Source organism: Cricetulus griseus, chromosome 6 (assembly GCF_003668045.3).
Source record: "Cricetulus griseus strain 17A/GY chromosome 6, alternate assembly CriGri-PICRH-1.0, whole genome shotgun sequence".
NCBI lineage: Eukaryota > Metazoa > Chordata > Mammalia > Rodentia > Cricetidae > Cricetulus > Cricetulus griseus.
The window spans coordinates 47,918,188-47,939,212 of NC_048599.1; the positions used below are offsets into that span (position 1 = coordinate 47,918,188).

At 48.5% G+C, this 21,025-nt stretch overlaps 1 protein-coding gene across 2 annotated transcripts; it reads left to right on the plus strand.

Moving 5' to 3' along the window:
- Nucleotides 1-10,529: 10,529 nt before the first annotated feature.
- Lzts3 (leucine zipper tumor suppressor family member 3) lies at nt 10,530-20,865 on the plus strand. Of its 2 annotated transcripts, none has more exons than XM_027421781.2 (5): nt 10,530-10,649; nt 15,827-15,989; nt 16,378-16,854; nt 17,185-18,039; nt 18,381-20,865. In XM_027421781.2, exons 2-5 carry the CDS (start codon nt 15,918-15,920, stop codon nt 19,077-19,079), a joined length of 2,103 nt encoding a protein of 700 aa, XP_027277582.1. In that variant the 5' UTR covers nt 10,530-10,649; nt 15,827-15,917; the 3' UTR covers nt 19,080-20,865. The 2 variants fall into 2 exon arrangements, with proteins under 2 accessions (XP_027277582.1, XP_027277584.1); XM_027421783.2 differs by having other exon boundaries at nt 17,185-17,976.
- Nucleotides 20,866-21,025: the final 160 nt, after the last annotated feature.

A 21,025-nucleotide genomic window follows, 5' to 3' on the forward strand; every position in this document is an offset into this window, starting at 1 on the left:
ACACAGTCACATTCCTGGCATCAGCCTTTAATTTATGATATTTCAAGGGCTTGGTGTAAAAGGAAAAGCCTGTAACGTATTTTATTTTGTCTGCAAACATTAGTGTCCATGGAAGTCAGAAAAGAGCATTGGCTCCCTGGAATTGGGGTTACAAACAGTTATGAGCTGCCATTTAGATGCTAGGAATCAAGCCTAGGCTGTCTAGAAGAGCAGCCAGTGCTCTTAACCACTGAGCCATCTCTCCAGCCCACCCACACACAAGACATATAATCTTTTGTGCATTATGTGTTCATTTTTAGTGCTTAGCCTGTTAATGTAATAAACTTAGTAAATGAACAGTTTACCACATACTAAGTAGCTAATGGTTTGCTAAATGTGTATAAATTGTTTCCACAGCTCCTCAGTTAAAACCCGAAGGATAAGCTATGCTGGTAGCACACACCATTAGTCTGGAAGCAGAGGCAAGTAGATCTCTGTGAGTTCCAGGACAGCCAGGATAAGCAACTTAAAATTTTTTAAACATTAAGTGTTAAAAAATTCTAAGTTTTTAATTAAACATTCTCAGGGCTGTGGATGCATCTCATATAGAGTCTCATGTTTGAACTCTAGCACCATACACAATAAGCTAATATATAAATATTTTAAACACTTGTTTCTGTTTCTAGATAGGGTCTTATGTAACTCAAGCATATCTTCTTGTAGGGAGCTGAAGCAAGCATTTCACAGTACATTACTTGCTATATCCTGGTCCGTGATGCTTTTTGTCTATTGTATTTCATTGCCAGTGGTGGCTAAGCTTTCAGCACACCAATGGTGGTTTGATTTTACAGCTCATCAACAAATCTAATTTTTGTTTATTTTAAACAGGATCTTACTAAGATCCAGCCTAAGCTGGCCTTGAACTCTCAGTGCTCCAACTTCTGCCTTATAAGCACTGGGGTTTTGGTTTTACACTACTATGCCCTGCTCCATGAACAGAGCTTTGACCGATAGATGTGGAAATGTAATTCAGTATTAGAGTACTTGAATGTGAGGTCCTGCAAAAATAAAAGAGAAAGAAATAGAGTCTTCTCTGCTCCAGGAGGAGCAGAGAAGATATGTGACAGATAAGGTTTTAGTGGGTGGGGGGTAGGGGAGGACGGGTGGGAGAAGGGAAATGGGATTGTCATGTAAAACAATCCTGTTCCTAATTCAAATAAAAAAGTTGGGGAAAAAAAGTTACATACAGAAATTAAAAAGAAAAAAAAGAAAGAGTCTTAAAGACCCTTGTTCCTTTTGTATTGAGTACAGGGCCAAGAGTGAGTATCTAGGTAAGTGTTATGTATTGTACATAACTCTGTGTGTGTGTGTGTACAGGTACTTAAGGAGGCCAGCAGTGTCTCCTAAAGCTGGAGAGTCAGGCAATTGTGACAGCCACATATGGGTGGTGGGAACTGAACTCAAGACATCTTCAAGAATAGTAGTGTTCCTTACCACTGAGCCACATCTTCAGCCCTGTTCTTAGTTTGTTTAAAGATTTATTGTATATGTGTGTGCATCAGGTATCCATGGAGGGTGTCTGATCCCAGAAGTTAGAGTTACAAGTGATTATGAGCACCCAACGTGGGTGCTAGGAACTAAACCTATGTCCTCCAGAAAACAGAAAGTGTTCTTAACCACTAAGCCATTTCTTCAGTCCTGTTTGTTTTTTGAGACAAGGTCTGTTTTGGCCTAGGCTGGCCCTGAACTGGCTATAAAACTGAGGATGACCTTGATCCTTCTCTTTCCATGAAAGTGCTGGGATTATAGGCATGTGTTAGTTACCATGTCTAGTTTATGTGGTACTAGGGATTGAGCCCAAAGCCTCCTGCATGCAGGCAAGCATTGTACGATGGTACATCCTCAGCCCTTTTTGTTTGTGTTTTTTCTTTCTTTTTTAACATTTATTTATTATGTATACAATGTTCACACCAGAAGAGGACACCAGAGCTGTGAGCCACCATGTGGTTGCTGGGAATTGAACTCAGGACCTCTGGAAGAGCAGCCAGTGCTCTTAGCCTCTGAGCCATCTCTCCAGCCCCTTAGTCACTTTTATATTACTGTGTGAAGAGATACCGGAGCAAGGCAATCTGTATAAAGGAAAGCATTTAATTGGGGGTCTTGCTCACAGTTTCAGAGTGTTAGTCCATTATGGAGGGGAGCGTGGCAGCAAACAAAAGGTTCTGAAGCAGTAGTTGAGAACTCTACATCCTTATTGTCAGTGACCAGGCAGAGGCAAGCAGATAGACAAACAGAAAGACAGACACTGGGCTTGGTGTGACACCTCCTCCAACAAGGCCACATCCACTCTGACAAGGCTGTTCCTATCCTCTGACATCAGCTGGAGACTAAGCATACAAATATATGAGCCTATGGGGGCCAATCTCATTCAAAACTGGCATGAACTTTTGATTTCTTCTGCCTCTCAAATGCCTGGCTGCCTTAATATCCTTTTATTCTGTGCATATTGTTTCATCAAAATAGACCAGAGTAACAAATATAAATTCATAAGGGAGATAGTATTGAACATATTGTCCATAATCTTCAGGAAATTGTTTCCACAACTCAGTTACTGTCCTACTGAGTGACAACAACAACTCAGGAGAAGAGACAATGGCATAGCAAAGTGAAAGACACAAAGGCAGATAATAAAAGTTTTATTAGGTCATCACCAAGTCTGTCTGTAGTAATTATGTAAAACAAGTTTACAGAGAAAATTCTGAAGTGGCTTGATTTATTCTAGCTATTACAAAACTTAGAGCTAACCAGAAGGTGATGGCACATGCCTTAATCCCAGCACTTGGGAGGCAGAAGCAGGTAGATCTCTGTGAGTTCAAGGCCTGGCCCACTGATCGAGTTCCAGGACAGCTAGGGCTATTACACAGAGAAACCCTGTCTAGAAAAACAAAACAAACAAAAACTTAGAGCTGTTTTAAGTTTGTACATTTCCATGAAATTGACTGGGTCTCTGTTACCCCAGCAGATAGGAGCTACAAGATGAGGAGTTCAAGGCTCTCTGGCTATATAGCAAGCTCTAGCCAGCCTGGAGAACCAGACTTTCCTTCAAAACAAGACAGAAAAACCTGTATGACAAACAGTTGTGAGTACAGAGAGCTTATTTGAGGATAGTGATTGGTCTTTCTTTTGACCTTGTATCTTACAAGGAAGTTTACAGTGATCAAGTACAGGTGGCTCCTTAGTATTATAATATGACCCATCAATTATTTTATTGTTTTATTATTTATTTAGAAACAAAGTCTCACTGTGTAGTCTTGGCAGGCCTAGAACTCTCTATGTAGACCAGGCTGGCCTTGAACTAACTCACTGAGGTTCCCCCTCTCTGCCAATGAGTGCTTGAAATCAAAGGTGTGCTCCATTGCTCCCAAAACAAAAACAATATTGAATGTTAAGACCTTGGGGAACATAAAAGTATAAACTATCTACTTTAAGTATGGTATGCAATTAGTCAAAAATTGAGAAGAATACAATCATGAATATAGTTTTATGTTTTTGTTGACTTTTTGATTTTCATGGGCTGTGTTGCACATGTAATCATCTTATAAAACATTATAAAAGATGATGCCATACTTGGATCATGGCCATTCCAGTTATATTTTTTCATATTGATCTATGTAGTCTTAAGAACTTTTACAGGTAATTTCCATAAATATTCAGTCCAGTTCCAAAGGATTTTAGTTCTTCATTAAGTAAGCACTGCTGTAAGGAAAAAAAAGTTTAATACTGGGGCTAGAGAGGCGACTCAGTTGGTAAAGTGCTTAATGGGCACCCATATAAATGCCCGGTGCCCGGAGTATGTCTGTAACTGGGGGTGGGGACAAGCATGCCAATCTTTATACCTCATTGACCATTAAGTCTAGCCAAATCCATGAGCAACACAGCTTTAGTGAAAGACCTTGTTTCAGAAAACTAGGTGGAGAGTGATCAAGGTGGAAAGTAATCGAGGAAGACACCTGATGCCCTCTGGACTCCACATATTCATGTGCACAAAACTCTACACAAGCTTTAGTACAAACACCCAAACTACAATGCGAATTAAAGTGCATTCTCTACCAATTTGGTGTTGGCAGTTACAGTCCTCCTACAGAAGAAGCCCCACGTTCTCCTTCAGAGTGGCCGTTTGGGTTATATGAGTGATCTGTTTGCCTGTTCTTCTGTAGACTGGGGCCTTTGTGGTTTTATTCACCATTTAACAATAATCATCCCTCTGAGTCTGTTTCCACTGCTGCCATGACGTCTTGCCCAAAGCCTAGTGCTGGGGAACAACACAGATTTATTTATGTGTGTAGTTATTTTGATGCTGGGCTTGAACTCCATATATAGCTGTGGATGACGATGAACTTCTGATCCTCGGCTTAACTCCAAGTGCTAGGATGACAGGTGTGTGCTGCCTGCTCAGTTTTATGTCGTGATAGTGCTCAAATCCAGGACTTCATGCAAGCACTGAGTTAAAGACACAGCCCATTGCAGAGAAATCCACCTGCCTCTGCCTCTGCCTCGTCAGAGTGCTGAGATAAAGCCACCATACCAGACCCAATCATCAGTCTTCTCATTTGTCTTGTCCTGTCCTTTCCTCCCCCCCCCCCCCCCCGCTCCTTCCTTCCTTTCTTCTCAATCAGTCTCCTTTGACTTTTAGATTTTTTTTTTTTTAATCTTTCAAGACAGGGTTTCTCTGTAGCTTTGGAGACTGTCTTGTAACTCGATCATTAGATCATGCTGGCCTCGAACTCACAGAGATCCTCCTGTCTCTGCCTCCCAAGTGCTGGGATCAAAGGCATTCGCCACTACTTCTGTTTTTAATGGCTCTTCTTTATCCTATTGATAAGAGAGGGATTCCCAAGCCTAAAGTTACAGGAGCTGCCAAACAGAACATCTGACACTAGACAAGTGAGATTGATAACATGTGTTTCTTAAATGTGACCGCAGTTCAAGGGAAGACAATACTGCAAGCCAGACATGGCTGCACTGGATCTGCCCTTGGCAATGGAGAAAACAATAGCTGTGGAGGCAAGCTTCGTAGTAGCAAGAGGGTGGGGGTGCCCTCTAGCTCTGTTGGTGAATGTGATTGGCCGGTTTGAATCCTAGAACTAAGAAAGGAATTAAAACCTGCTGATGGTGGTGCACGCCTTTAATCCCAGCACTCGGGAGGCAGAAGCAGGCGGATCTCTGTGAGTTCGAGACCACCCTGGTCTACAAGAGCTAGTTCCAGGACAGCCTCCAAAGCCACAGAAAAACCCTGTCTCGAAAAACCAAAAAAACAAAACAAAACAAAAAAACCTTGCTGATGAAGAAGTAAGAGCCCTACCTGCTACACTTGGCACAGAACTTGGGGGCTTTATTTACATATTCAAAGTAGGAGGGCAACCTGTGCTTAGACCATTTACGCCTTCCTGATTTTACCCTAGTCAAGGTAGTACATAATCTTGAATCTTTTGTGGCCTTGAAGTCACAGTAATTCTGCTTCAGCCTCACAAGAGCTGGGATTGCAGGCTTGAACCACCATGCTTGGCTTGGGAATTTTTAAAGTTAGTTTATTCTTTGTTTGGAAACTGTATCTCACTATGTAGCCCAGGCTGACCTAGAACTTAGTATATAGCCTAGGCTAGTCTTGAACTTTGATCTGCCTGTCTCAGCTCCAAATGCCAGGATGATACACCCAATTTTAAGTATTGGTTCCTCTTTTATTTATTTGTTTGTTTGTTTGTTTTAGCTACCATCTCTCTGTGTAGTTCTAGCTGATCTGGAGCTCACTATGTACCCCAAGCTGGCCTGTGGCAATCTTCTTGCCTCTCTCCTACCCCAGTGCCCCTCCAGTGCTGGGATTACAGGTGTGTGACACTTTTGTGGTTTTTTCATGTGGATGGATGTTTTGCCTCTGTACGCCTGTGCACCACATACACACTTGATGCCCTTGGAGGCCAGAAGAGGGTATTGTATCTTCTGAGAATGAAGTTCCAGGTGGTTGTAAGCTGTCATGTAGGTGCAGGGGCTCGAACCTCCAGAGGAATGGGTCTTCTGGAAGAGCAGCTGGCTGATTCTCTTAACTACTGATCCATCTCTCCAGCCCCTGAATAATTGACTTTTTGAGAAGGAGTCTTATACTGAGTCATCCTTGATGATTTCTAGTTTGAGGGCTTGAATAGTCTTTCTTTTTTTTTTTTTTTTTTTTTTTCTTTTGAGACAGGGTTTCTCTGTGTAATTGTCCTAGAACTCACTTTGTAGATCAGGCTAACCTCAAATTCACACGATCCACCTACCCGCCTTAGCATTCTGAATGCTAGGATTAAAGGCATATACCAAAATGCCTGAATGCCTGGCTGGTTTTGGTTTTCTTTCTTTCTTTCTTTCGTTCTTTCTTTCTTTCTTTCTTTCTTTCTTTCTTTTTTTTTTGTGTTTTGAGACAGGGTTTCTCTGTGGAGCTTTGGAGCTTTAGAGCCTATCCTGGTACTTGCTCTGTAGACCAGGCTGGCCTCAAACTCAGAGATCCGCCTGTCTCTGCCTCCCGGGTGCTTGGTTTTGGTTTTTCAAGACTGGGTTTCTCTGTGTAAAACAGCCCTACTTGTTTTGTAGACCAGGCTGGCCTCAAACTCAAAGAGATCTGGGATTAAAGGCATGAATTACCATATCCATCATATTATGACATTTTTAAGTTGAGAAGACATCTTTTGTTTCTAGAAAGTTAACAGATGGTGCTCCTGAGATATATAAAAGCAACATGTTTGAGTTCTGAGGATAAAGAAAAACTCTAGGCAGATGAGATAGTTCAGCAGGTAAAAGTGCTTGGGACACGACCTGCATTCCTTTCCCCAAAGCCATGATGGAAGGATGGAAGGAGAAAATTGACTTTTGAAAGTTGTCCTCTGACCCCACATACCTGCCATGGTATACCCACTCTTACTCAAAAATTCATTAACAATCTTTTAAAGATTTGTTTATTACGTATACAGTGTTCTGCCTGGATGTATCTCTGAAGGCCAGAAGAGGGCACTAGACTTTATTTCAGATGGTTGCAAGCCATCACTATGTGGTGCTGGGAATTGAACTCAGGACCTTTGGAAGAACAGGCAAGAACTTAATCCCTGAGCCATCTCTTCAGCACCCTAAATAATACATTTTAAAAGGATGAGACACATTCTTAAAAGCATGAGACAAAGTACTTGCTTTAAACTGAAAATCCAGCTCTGCTACCACTTCTAGTGAGAAGACAATGAGATAACGGAAGATGGGAAGAATTCTGTGAACAGGAAGGGTCTGGAGAAGCATTTTCACATAGGTCAGATGCTTAGAAGAACTGTCCTCCCAGAAATTGGCCATGTGACAGATGGGGCTAAAGAAGGAATAGAAAATCCAGAGCATAAATATTGCCAATGATATTGAGACCAAGTAAACAGAATTGGCAGAAGCAAAAAACAACTTAATTTTTTTCTTTTTAGCTTTTAGAGACAGGGTTTCTCTGTGTAGCCCTGGCTGTCCTGGAGCTTGCTCTGTGACCAAGCTGCCTCTGCCCCCCAAGTGCTGGGATTAAAGGCAAGCACCACCATCATCCAGCCAAAAAACAACTTTGGCTCAGTGGTTAAGAGCACTTATTGCTCTTCCAAGGTCCTGAGTTCAATTCCCAGAACCCACATGGCAGCTCACAAATGTTTGGTACCCTATTCTGGCATGCAGGTGTACATTCAGACAAAGTATCCGTATACATAAAATATATAAATAATTAAATTTTTTGAAAAAATAAGGGGGGGCTGGAGAGATGGCTCAGAGGTTAAGAGCACTGACTGCTCTTCCAGGGATCCTGAGTTCAATTCCCAGCAACCACATGGGAATTGAACAACCATCTACAATTCAGTCTGGTGCCCTCTTCTGTCACATAGACAGAACACTGTATATATAATAAATAAATCTTTAAAAAAAAAAAAAAAGGATGTGTGCTAAGTGTGATGGTGAACAGTTTTAAACCCCACCCTTGGGAGGATGCAGAGGCACACAGATCTCTGTGAATTCAAGGCCAGAGTTCCAGAAAGAGCTGTTACACAGAGAAGCCCTTTCTTGGGGGTAAGTACTAGATGGGGTGTGGTACTAGATGAAACCCAGGGTTTCATACATAATAGGTTAACACTATCCCGAATTACACCATCCTCACCTAACACTCTAGAGGCAGAGAGGCTAAGCTGATCTCTGATTTCAGGGCCATGGTGAATACATAGTGAATTCAGACTAGCAGACAGCCAGGGCTACCTAGTGAGACCCTGTCTTTTTTTTTTTTTTTTTGGCTATAAGTTTATTATAAGGCCCGGCAGAGTAGGGAGACTAAGAAGAGGAGAAGAACAGGGTAAGTGACTGACCGCCATGGCCGGTCGCCGCAGAGAGACAGAGAGAGCATAGGTGAGAGAGAGAGTAGACAGGAAGCAGAGAGGAAACAGAAAGCCAGACCCTGTCTTAAAAACAAACAAACAAAAAGGGGCTGGAGAGATGTCTCAGAAGAGCACTGACTGCTCTTCCAGAGGCCGTCGGTTCAATTCCCAGCACCCATATGGTAGCTCCCAACTGTCTGTGACTCCAGTTCCAAGAAATCTAACACCCTCAAACAGAAGGCAAAACACCAAATCATATAAAATAAAAATGAATTATTTTTTAAAAAAACCCTCACCATAACTCCTCAAAATATGTATAATTGTGTGTCAATCAAAAAACAAAAATTTAGCTTGCCTGCAAGTGGATCTCTGTAAGTTCGAGACCAGTCTGGTCTACAAGAGCTAGTTCCAGGACAGCCTCCAAAGCCACAGAGAAACCCTGTCTCAAAAAATCAAAAAAAAAAAAAAAAATTCTCTTGCCTGTGGCATGGTGGTACACACCTTTATTTTTTTCCTTTTTTTTTTCTTTTTTGTTTTATTTGAGTTACAAACACGACTGAATTCGTGACAATCCCAGTTCCCTTCTCCCTCCCCTCCTCCCCTACCACTCCCCGGTACACACCTTTAAACCACGCACTTCAGAGTCAGAAGCAGGTGGATCTCCGAGTTCAGGGCCAGCCTGGTCTACATAGTGAGTTCCAGGACAGCCAGACTCTGTAGAGAGACCCTGCCTCAACACCCCCTTCCAAAGAAAAAGAAAAAAGGAAAAGGCCTTTTGGAGAGTCTTCCTGTCTTCTACCTTTTCTTGTGAACTCGCTGAAAATAGTAGCAAAGCAGGGCTTATCTGTTTAAAGCAAGTGTGACATGCAGGCACATCTCCAACTGCCACAAAATGAATTTATCTCATGATATGGTGACCACAAGCCAGGAAGATCATTGCAAGTTCCATGACACACTAGTTTACAGAGTTCCAGAATATAGAAACGATTTGTCATTGATTAATAATTGTAAAATAGGAACTTAGTTAATACATTTAAAGGCAATCATTAGAACTGAAAATAGGCATTCATTAAAGTCACCATAGACAATGAAAACAATTAGGGGGGAAAAATAAAAGCTGTGACATAGGATGACTGAAGGCCAAACTCACCAGGTATCACATCAGGTTTTATGAATTAAATGTCATAGCTTTTTGCTGAAGTCTAGGACTAGCTTATGCCCTCCTATCCTCAAGTCAAGGCCATAGTTAATGCTGACTGCTTCCTTCAGGCAGTCTTTCTGGGCCTCTGGTAGTCACTGCAGTATACTGACTCCATGTGTGCTTGCCGAGGTGGGGATCTGAGTCAAGATGAAGTATAGTCACCACTCAGGCCTCTCTGGGATGGGGAAGGAGATTGTTAGTTTTACACTAGGCACGAGCACAAGGTGAAAACGTTCAACCCCATGGAGTGTAAAATACATATTTCCTGTAGTGACAAGTTTTAAATTGGTCAGTTTATTGACTCTTTCCTCCAGCGATATCATAACCACAGGTCCCTCACACCCCGGGTACACCTTGCCCGTTTGAAGGATCTTCAGTGTTTTTGTTGTTTTTCCTTAAATTTTTATGTTCTATGTATGTTTGTTCCGGTCACATATTTATGAAGCACCCGCGGAGGCCAGAAGAAGGTGTCGGATCCCTTGGAACTAGTCACCATGTGGGTGCTGGAAATTAAACCCAGGTTCTATGTAAGTGCAGCCAGGGTTCTTGGCCACTGAGCCATCTCTCCAGCCCCAGATTTGAGATTTGAAGGATTTAGGACGTCAAAAGTACCGGGAGTAGCTGGTGCAGGAGTTGAATCAGAGTCCAAGTGGGGTTGTGACCAAACCAAAGGGTTCAGAAAGAGTGGGAGCCTGCTGGATTTGTTGGAGAGCAAAAACTGGGGGCCGACCCCAAGAATTTGGTACAGTGGTTAAAAGGATCTGAGGCCAAATATCTGTGCCACCAAGCCTGTAGGGCAGGCCGGCCAGCACTCAGCGACCAAAGGGGTTAAGGCACCGAGCCCCGCCTCCGTCCAGGATTGGTGGCTTCAGGGGGCGTGGCCGGAGGGCGGGCCCGCGTTTGCCGCAGCCGCCGGTGGGCGGGCCGGGAGCGGGGCGGGAGGGGCCAAGAGCAGAGACGGGCCGCGCCGCGCGCCCAGCGGGGCGGGCTTCGGGCTGCGCCAGAGAGTGGGGCAGCTGTCGCCGGTGTCTGAGCCTCTGCTCCGGACTCTGAGGCAGTGAGTAAGTGATACAGGCCTACCGGGGCGCCCCTCCAGGTTCTTCCTCGGGTCACCATGCCCGCTGCATCGCGTGCCGCTTCTAGCCGGTGGGAAGCTGGGGAGGGGGCGCGTCCCGCTGCTAGGGTACTGGGAGTTGGGGGATGAGGCCGATGATGTCATGGACGCTTCACCCGGCGGGGGGGGGGTGGCGGCCGAAGGGGGTGCGGCCCGGATTATGTCACCTCTTCTCTCTGCACCCCGCCCCCCCGGGGCCACGCGCGTTGGTGGGGACCGAGGAAGGTTTGGGTGGAATTTCTCCAACTGCAGAGACCTCTGTGGCACCTTTGCAGAGGATTTGTGGCTGGGGGGTCTATGTGCTAGTGAATGTCGACCCTCCCCCCCCCGCACCCCCGCCTCGCGCGGCGCGCCGCGCGCGCGCGCACACACACACACACACACACACACACACACACACACACACACACATATGCACAGCAGAGGCAGGCTCCTGTGTGAGCAGCGGGTGGGTGGGGGTGTGCTGTCGGTACCCTCAGCCCTGAAGCATTGGCTTCATCACAGCCCGGATCCAGGGAATGGGCCTCTTCCCCTGCAGGTGTCCATGTTTCCAAGGGAAGATGGATATCCTCTCATACATCCCAACCAAGAAGTTCTGCTCCTTGAATCTCTTCCCTTAATCTTTCCTGGAAGCCCTTCCTGGTTTCTCTGTCTGGATTTATTTCCTATTTGCATTGCTCATAACCAACATTCCCACATGCATTTGCCTTGCATTTTCTTGATGTCAGGGCCCAGAGACCCTCTAAAGACATCTTTTATGGCCTGAGGTAACACAGGCTTCCGATGGGGGAAGCTGCACAGTGAAATCTCCCTGGGGCATCCTGAGCTAAGTGCTCCAAGACCCCTGGGGTATCAAGGATGCTATGCTGAAAAGCAGTATCTGGACTGGTTCCAGAAGAATATAGCATGGGCAGAGAGCTGAGAATAGGTTGTGTGTGAAGAGCTCATGTCAGGAGAAACACGGGATGGCTATGAGGAGCGGCCTTAAGGACTCTGCTACAGGCTCTACTTGGTTGTGGATGCCAGAAAGAATACCAGGCATTTGACACATAATATCTTCCCTTCTTTAAATTGCTGTAAGGTAGGTGTGAGAATCTGAGGTGGAAGAATCTGCATGAGGTTCCATTCCTAATCAGTTGAGCTGTGATTTGCACCTGGAGCCGATGCTGCTAGAACTCTATTGCCCTGCTCATGGAAGGGTTTAGCCAGAGTCCATTTGGCCCCTTTGACCACTAGTATTGTAATATCATGGGCACTGAGGGGTGATAGAACAGAAACAGAGACAGGCTCAGGCAACGGACTATCATCCCAGAGTGATGCTATTCAACTGCCCTTGTCAATTACTGTTACCTAGGGCCAGTCCAGGAGCCTGACCTACAGAGGGGGCTCAGCCCTTCCTCTCCCCTCAGTTCCTACTTACAAGGAAATACATCCCACTCCTTGTTCTTCTTCCAGCTCTCTACCAGGGTTTTGTGGAAAGAATTCGCAGGAGCTCAAGGTTGTAAGAGACAAAGGACAGGGAGTAGTTACAAGAGGTTGACTATAACACGTTAGATTCATGGCAAGGAACTCTGTGGGAATTGCCTACCAGTGGACTACAAACCAGTCCTCATGCAGAGCATGAGAAGGGTGGCTCAGGACAAAGTCTAGGACCCTAAGCATCTGAATTTGACCAGGATCCACTCCAGAGGAAGAGTAAAGCAGAGTGACTCATGACCACCTCCAAACTGTGGTCTGAGTCTCCTTCCTTGGAACTCAGAAAGGAGTTCGCTCTGCAGTTATTTATAAAGCATCTCATTACCTTACTCCCTGTCACTCAAAATCAGCATGGTCACTCCTGGAGTTTGTTCCTTCCTCCACCCCAGCCTCTGGTGCAGCTCCCTTGCTAGTCCTCTGCCTGGATCTCACTAGTGGTATCTGCCTTCAGTGTTCCTATCAAATTTTTAATTGCTATCAAACTTTTGGGTTTCGGCCAAGTGTGTGTATGCATTCACAGAGAAGAAAGGTGGATGTCCTGCTCCATCACTCACTGCCTCCTTCGCTTGAGACAGGGTCTCTCACTAAACCTGGAGTTAGGTTGGTAGTGAGCAAATCTCAGTGATCCTCCATTCTTTGCCCTCCATATTGCTGAGGTTACAGGCACTGGCCCAGCCACAACTGGCTTTTTAATGTGGCTGCTGGGGATTCAAACGCAGGTTCTCATGCTCAGGTAGCAGGTGCCCTTACTCGCTGAGCCATCTCCCCAGCCTGATGTTTTATTATTACATTTCTCATTTTTTGTTTGTTTGAGACAGGATCTAATGTAGCCTATACCGGGCTCAAACTCAGTATGTATTCAAGGCAGGCCTTGAGCTCTTGATCCTCCTGCCTCTGCCTTCATGCCACCACATCAAGCTTTTAGGGTTAATTTTAAAATAAAAGTCCTTTGATTCCAAACATTTTGTTTTGTTTTGTTTTTTGAGACATCTCTGTAGCTTTGGAGCCTGTCCTGGACCAGGCTGGCCTCAAACTCACAGAGATCCACCTGTCTCTGTCTCCTGAGTGCTGGGATTAAAGGCCTGCACCACCACCACCACCCAGTGATTCAAAACTTTCTTAAATAAAGGCCTCCTCCCCAACCTTTCTTTTTTCACTTTGTTTATTTGTATTTTATGTACATTGGTGTTTTGCCCAGATGTATGTCTATGTGAGGGTGTGACTTCAGTTGTGAGCTGCCATGTGGGTGCTGGGAATTGAATCCTGGTCCTCTGGAAGAGTAGTGAGTGCTCTTAACCGCTGTCCTCTTTTAACAGAGAACTCAGCTCTCTCTCCTCAGCATCTTTCCATCCCCGTGGTTGGTCTGCTTTTGCTTGCACCACTTTTCTAAAACCGTCTTGCCATAGACACCAGTGATGTTTTCAGCTCCTAATCCAGGCTACACTCCCAATTCCAGTCTTACCTTCTGGGCCCTTCCTTTTCTTTTCAGGACTAGAAACTGCCCTTGTATTCTTTCCCCCTTTTTTCCCTCTCTGCCTGTCTCTCTCATTTTATTTTGTTTCTTTGTTTTTTAAGATGGAATCTCACTTGGTTCTCAGAGTTGTATCAAATTTCTGGGCTCAAGTGATAACCTCCAAGTAGCCCAGGCTGCCCTGCTGCTCCCTCCTTCGTTTCTTCCTTCTTGACTCCTGATTTTTTTGGGGGGGTACTAGGGAACTAGGGATTGAATCTAGGGTCTTGCACTTGCTAGGGAAGTAGTCAATCTCTGGCCACTTTTTTCTACTTTAAGATGGGGTCTCACAAAATTGCTCAGGCTGGCCTTGAATTTGTAAGCTTTGTTTCAGAATCCTGAGTAGAAGAGATTATGGGCCTGCCTCCAGGCTGGTTAGCGCCCCTATTTTGAATCCCCCCTCCCCATTTTGGCTTTCAGACACAGTGTCTCTTGGACATTTTCCTGCTCCCACACTACCTCCCAGACTTATGGGGCTCTACCATCCTTGCTTGCTGCTAGGCCCACCCACACTGCTTTTGGATGCTAACAGTCTCAGTCTTTCCACCCTGTAAAAGGTATCTTTGGGTCTTCTCAAAAACACCTATTTCTCCTAAGCAATCTCTCCCTGTCATGTTAATGATGTCACACCCACACTGGTGCCCTGGCCTCTTCTCGTGTTCCCTACACCTGAGCTCCAGCTGCATGAGGATTTGCCAGTTCTTCCGTAACCATGTCCAGGCCTCCCTCTTGGCTTCAAGCCTTGGGCCATTCAATCTTCACCCTGCCAGTCCCAGCCATTCTCTACATTGAACTCGGCGAGGACGAGGGGGGGGGTGATGCTTAGTGTGGGAGGGGGCTTCAAGGTTGAGAGCTAGCAGGCTAGAGCATCTCCCAAGTGGAGGCAGCAGGAGCTCCGGTAAGGCAAAGGAGCCTGAGGGCACAAATGTAAAGAGGCCTCACTCTTGGGGTGGTACACCTGTACATCCTGCACCTCAGTGTTTTCTTAGGTGCTTCCTGTGCCTAGTGTCAGGCTGCACATGGGCACAGAATGGCCAAAAAGAGGAGGGTGGCAACTGTGCTGTTTTCCATACCTGCGGGGGTAAGGGGGTAAGCACTGAGTGAATTTCCACAATGTCGATGACCACCTTGCTAGTGAACTTAGCCACTACCTACAGCCACAATGTATATTGTGGCCAGAAGAAACTGAGGGGCACATGTGTTGGCAGCCTCCCTAGGTTTGGACCCCGACAGGAAGGATGCAGCATTAGCATTGGGCATCAGGGTAGAAGGAGGTCTGCAGAGCAGTCAAGGGAAAATCCATGGACCTCTTAACTTTAATAGGGAAAATGGGTGCCCTGCCTGTTTTCTGGGGTTTACGGGCTAGAGGAGCATCCCTCTTTCATAACTGAGACACATATTTGAGCTATGAGAGCCTCGTGCCAGTAGCTGGGATTTGCCTAGTATCCCTGCCCACCTGTATTATACAGATCTCCCGGACAGGTGTTCCAAGGTGCTGACTTGAGACAAAAGAACCAGGAAGCAAGCTAGGCCTCTTTGAACACGAGGCTTTGCTCCCCCTTCTGTGGGTAAGCTTTGAGGGAGAGCACACCCAACAGAACTGGCTTAGAGGACTTCATGGTCAACTGAACGGGTCAAAGTCCAAAGGGAAGGGGAGTGTGGAGGAATGGCTAATCCAAAACTTCCTGGTGGTACTGCATTCTTAGCAGGGTTCAGCAGGCTTGGAATCTTCAGGGGTCATCACCACTGGTTGCACAAGTCCCGCCCTTCCTTCACCCACCTGTGGGAAAAACCAGGAGGGAGGAGCTGGCTGTGGTGTCACACCTGCCCGGTCTCTCCCAGTTTAGGGACTGCTGTGGAGTACTGATCTCAGGGAGTAGGGCACTCTGGGGCCAGGCCCCTACGAGGCCAAGTTAGGAAAACCTCCGGGAAGGCTCGCTTGCCACCTGCTGCTGCGGTGTACGTCCTGCTGTGTACGTCGGTCTGCATAACCACGGCTGCGCCCACCGGCGACCTTGGCGCAGGCCGCAGCGGCAGCTCCGCCCACCCAACTCGGAGACTGGCTTTTTTCCCTCGCCTGCCGCCTCCGGGCACCTGGCGCGCGGCAGCTCGGTTTTTTAATTCTTCCCATTTCACAGAGGAGAAAACTGTAGAACGGGATGGCTTGGTCGGCTAGTCCAAAGTCACGCAGCTGGTTCGGGCCTAGCCCGGATTTCCACAGTGAGCCACATGGCCCCTGCAGACTCGGCCTCGGAGGGTCCCAAGCTTGAGGACCCGCCAGCCCACCACCTCTTTGGAAAGGTAAGGAGAGATATCTCTCCTGTAATTAGCTTTCATCTTGTTTACCATCTTAGATCGGGGGGCGGGGGGGGGCTGAGAAAGACCCGCACTGTTATCTCTTTTTGTATAGGGGTATAGGGTAATTGTGTCTCTCCATTAACCCGGGGTCAATTTAGTGAAAACTAAACTCTGGGTGTTGTAGCGCACAGTTAAGTCACTGAGTCTGGGAGGCTCATGGGTGGAGTGAGGGTTAACAGTGAGCCCCCTGCGAAGGTATGTGCATGGTGCCTTGGGAGTCTGGTTACTCTGTTGTCCACTGTAAGGAACACAGACAAAGTGGGGCCTGGGCAGACTTGCTTGGAGCTGGGGGTGGATTCTGACCTGGTTGCCTTCCCACTTGTGCCCACAGTGCCCTTCTGGCTCAGTCATGGCCAAGCTGGAGACATTACCTGTGCGCGCTGATCCAGGGAGGGACCCTCTCCTGGGCTTTGCCCCCCGGCCTTCTGAGCTTGGACCCCCAGATCCCCGCCTGACCATGGGTGGTGTGGGTAGTGGGGTTACCCATGCCCAGGAGTTTCCTATGAAAAGCGTGGGCACTCGAACGGGGGGTGGGGGCAGCCAGGGCAGTTTCCCTGGTCCAAGAAGCAGTGGTAGTGGACCCAGCAGGGAGAGACCTGGACGCTACCCATCAGAGGACAAGGTTCTCGCCAACTCTCTCTACCTCAATGGCGAGCTGCGGGGCAGCGACCACACAGACGTCTGCGGTAACGTGGTGGGCAGCAGTGGGGGCAGCAGCAGCAGTGGGGGCAGCGACAAGGCTCCACCACAATATCGTGAAGCCAATCACCCACCCAAGCTCCTGACCACCTCTGGCAAGCTAGACCAGGTTAGTCCCCAGGACCTGAGAGCCTCATAGCCTGCTTTAGTGTGTGTGTGTGTATGTGGGGTAACCAAGAGGTGAGACTAAAGTGGAGCTTCTTAGGGGGAATATGGGAGCCTGGATGAAAGCCACTGTGGATAGTTGTGGAATGCAGTTGCCGCTAAGTCTCACTTGTGGATCCAGGACAGAGATGGCTTGTGGGAGACTTGGTTTGGAGATCTATAATAGGGGAAGGAGGCATTTTTTGAACAAGTCTTGGGCATAAAGAAGAGGAGGGGCCAAGGATAAATTCTCAGTCTGATGCCTCTTCCCCCCTCACCCCTTCCTTTTATGCAGTGCTCAGAGCCACTAGTTCGGCCATCAGCCTTCAAGCCTGTTGTACCCAAGAACTTTCATTCCATGCAGAACTTGTGTCCTCCACAGACCAATGGGACCCCTGAGGGACGACAGGGCCCTGCTGGCCTCAAGGGTGGACTGGACAAGTCTCGGACCATGACCCCATCGGGTGGGAGTGGGGGTGGCCTCTCAGACTCAGGCCGGAACTCACTCACAAGCTTGCCTACCTATAGTTCCAGCTATAGCCAGCATCTGGCACCCCTCAGTGCTTCCACCAGCCACATCAACCGGATTGGCACTGCTGGCTATAGTAGTAGCAGCAGCGGTGGGGGGTCAGGTTACCAAGATCTGGGGACCTCTGACAGTGGGCGGGCCTCCAGTAAGAGTGGGTCATCGTCATCCATGGGGCGGTCAGGCCACCTGGGATCTGGAGAGGGTGGAAGTGGGGGCCTGCCATTTGCAGCCTGTTCACCACCCTCGCCCAGTGCACTGATCCAGGAGCTGGAGGAGCGGCTGTGGGAGAAGGAGCAGGAGGTGGCAGCTCTGCGGCGCAGCCTGGAACAGAGTGAGGCGGCAGTGGCCCAGGTGTTGGAGGAGCGACAGAAGGCATGGGAACGTGAGCTCGCTGAGCTCCGGCAGGGCTGCAGTGGAAAGCTGCAGCAGGTGGCCCGCCGTGCCCAGCGCGCCCAGCAGGGCCTCCAGCTGCAGGTGCTGCGGCTACAGCAGGACAAGAAGCAGCTGCAGGAAGAGGCAGCCCAGCTGATGAGGCAGCGGGAAGAGCTAGAGGACAAGGTGGCCGCCTGCCAGAAGGAGCAGGCCGACTTCCTGCCCCGGATGGAGGAAACTAAGTGGGAGGTGCGGGCTGGGGGGCTTAGATCTTTCCTCTCTGGCTCCCTTCCAACTTCTCTTCCTCTGGAGACCCCAGAGCAGCAACTTACTACTGTGTAGTGGGGGTAGCTGTGAAAGGAGTAGGACCAAATCAACTCAGAGTGACTATGAGAACAGAGGTCGCCCTTGGTTGGGCTGTATCGGATCAGATCTGTCCCGAGTAAGGCAGGGAGCCTCCAGTGGGCCTGAGCCTGACCAGGGGACGCTCCATGTCTCTGGAACTAGATCTGGGAGCTGGGTTGAGAGGAGCCTTTACTCCCTCGGCTCTGCCTTTACCCTGGCTTCTGCTTTCACCTGTCCCTGTCCAGGTGTGCCAGAAGGCCGGTGAGATTTCCCTCCTGAAGCAGCAGCTGAAGGACTCGCAGGCTGATGTGTCGCAGAAGTTGAGTGAGATCGTGGGGCTGCGCTCACAGCTTCGGGAGGGTAGGGCCTCGCTCCGGGAGAAGGAGGAACAGCTTCTCAGCTTAAGGGACTCCTTCGGCAGCAAACAGGCCAGCCTGGAGCTGAGTGAAGGCGAGCTGCCCACTGCCTGCTTCAAGCCTGCACTGACCCCCGTGGACCTGGCCGAGCCACAGGAAGCACTGGCCTCCTGTGAGAGTGATGAGGCCAAGATGCGCCGGCAGGCTGGGGTGGCAGCTGCTGCTTCCCTGGTTTCTGTTGATGCGGAAGTGGATGCTGGGGGAGAGGGTGGGACACGGGCCCTGCGCAGGGAGGTGGGGAGACTGCAGGCGGAGCTGGCTGCTGAGCGGCGTGCCCGGGAGCGCCAGGGCGCCAGCTTTGCAGAGGAGCGCCGGGTGTGGTTGGAAGAGAAGGAGAAGGTCATTGAGTACCAGAAGCAGCTCCAGCTGAGTTATGTGGAGATGTACCAGCGCAACCAGCAACTGGAGCGGCGACTTCGGGAGCGTGGGGCAGCAGGGGGTGCCAGCACGCCTACTCCCCAGCATGGCGAGGAGAAGAAAGCCTGGACTCCCTCCCGCCTCGAGCGCATCGAGTCCACAGAAATCTGATTCTCTATCTGCGTGCACAACCTTCTGACAAGTGCCCAGTCTGAAGGTTGGAGTCACCAATGTCCCCTTCCATCCATTTCCCTTCCCCTTGTGTGCTGCATATCCCCAGACCAAAGAGGTTCTCAAAGCAGCTGTGACCAGCCCCATTATCCCCGTCCACGCAGCTCCAGCACTGCCTTTGTGGGTTGCCACTCCAGACCCTCCTGCTAAGGAGAGTGTGGGGGAGGGCAAAGTGCATGGGGGTGAAATCCCAGGTGCAGGGAGCATGCTCCTTTTCTGGGAAGCCCCTTGTTGGAGATGGAGGCAGCAGGCTTGCAATGCCAGGAAGTACCCCAGCCTCCTTCCCGGATCTTGGGCCAAAGTTTCTGGCTGCCTTGTGTCCAATGCTACTGTCCGTACTCTCCTCCTCGGCCACAGAGCCTGAAGGAGCCTTCGTGGGTCTACCAATGGTGACAGACCCTAGGCTCCTGGTCTCTCTCCTTCATGTGGTGTTCTCCTTCCCCAAACAGATAGCAGAAGTAGGAGCAGATGGCCTGCCTGTGGTTGAGAGGGCTACCTGCCCAACCCCCAGCAAGGAATCTGGCTCAGGCCTTAGAGCTTGGGCTAGTCCTGAGCGTGTGTCCCTCTGTGTATATTGAGGGAGGTGAGAGTTGGGGCCGGAAGCTCATCACCCAGGGTAGATCCGCCCTCCTATTCTTGGAAAGGGTCACCTGGAGGCTTCTCTGCCCCACCCTCACCCTCTGGCCAGGATCATACAAGGCTATATCCCCTGCTGCTTGGTTGACCCCACCATACTCAGGGTCACTCACTGTTCAGCTCTAATTATAGCTATGAAGTGCTCCCTGCCTCTTAGGTATTCTGTTTGCCCCATTTCTGAGGTCAGATGGATGTCTGCTGTCTTCTTGTGTTTTCCCTCCCTGTCTCCCCCAGCCTCCTGCTCTCATGCTCACATCTCACCTCGTCGTCTTCCCAGGCTGCCTTTTCTTCCAAGTCTCACCTTTTCTCCCAGCAGAAAGCTCTGCTTGATTTTTGGTGCACTGCTCACTCCCCAGCTCCACTGGCCCAAGTCTGAGCCTGGGCCCCTTGTTTTGAGGGGCCGGTCAGGGTTGGATGTGACTACCCCTGAAGAACAAGGCTAACCTTCGAGGATCACCCTTTGGTTGCTTGTCAGACTCTTGAGTTGGCTCATTTGTCCAGGCAATGATGGCTGGTATGGGTTGGGACAGTCAATGTCACTTCCTTATTATCTAGGATCTCTCAGAGTCTATCTCCCCAAGACAGGCAGGGAAATTCTGATTTCTCTATTAAGAAAGTAAATCTCCAATTCACCAGCAATAACAATCAGAGGAGACTTGGCCCTCAGTCCTTGTATTTCTCTTTTTCACTCCCTCTTCCAGCCCCAAGATGGAATTTTGGGGTCTGGATGGAGAGGGTTGGTAACTACTGTGAGCAAGTCCCCCAACCCCTGACCAGCCTCCTCCCACGACTGGTGACTGTTTAACAAGCTGTGCACCCCCCACAAAAACAGGAGTGCCCTGTTTGTGGCCTCCAGCCCTCTGCACAGCTCCTTCTGGGTGGTCCTCAACAGGCTTTTGCCCTTGATTGGCGGCCACTCTGGTAATCACTGCCCACTCCTCACTGCACCTGCTCCAGACCCTGAGCCTGGTCCACAGGGACTGGGAGAAGGCATCAACACAAAACAAAACAGAGATGGGGGGAGAGAAAAATAAGAACAGCTTTGGAATGTCCAACCACAAAATAAATTATATATAAATATATAAATATATATATATATATATCTACCATATGTGATGGAAAGACTTTTCATTTTCCTTTCCCAAAGAAATAAAATGGAGAAGCCTCTTAAATGGCATCCTGTGGCCAGCTTGTATCTTTACAAGTATGGGAAGTAAGGCTTGGGAGCGCAGGCAAAGCTGGAACAAATG

What these genes read in the sequence shown, in the direction of transcription:
- Lzts3 (XM_027421781.2), top strand. Translation starts at nt 15,918, where the DNA reads ATGGCCCCTGCAGACTCGGCCTCGGAGGGTCCCAAGCTTGAGGACCCG. An exon ending in CCTCTGGCAAGCTAGACCAG is followed by an intron (nt 16,855 to 17,184) that starts GTTAGTCCCCAG and finishes CCTTTTATGCAG; the next exon opens with TGCTCAGAGCCACTAGTTCG. An exon ending in TGGAGGAAACTAAGTGGGAG is followed by an intron (nt 18,040 to 18,380) that starts GTGCGGGCTGGG and finishes GTCCCTGTCCAG; the next exon opens with GTGTGCCAGAAGGCCGGTGA.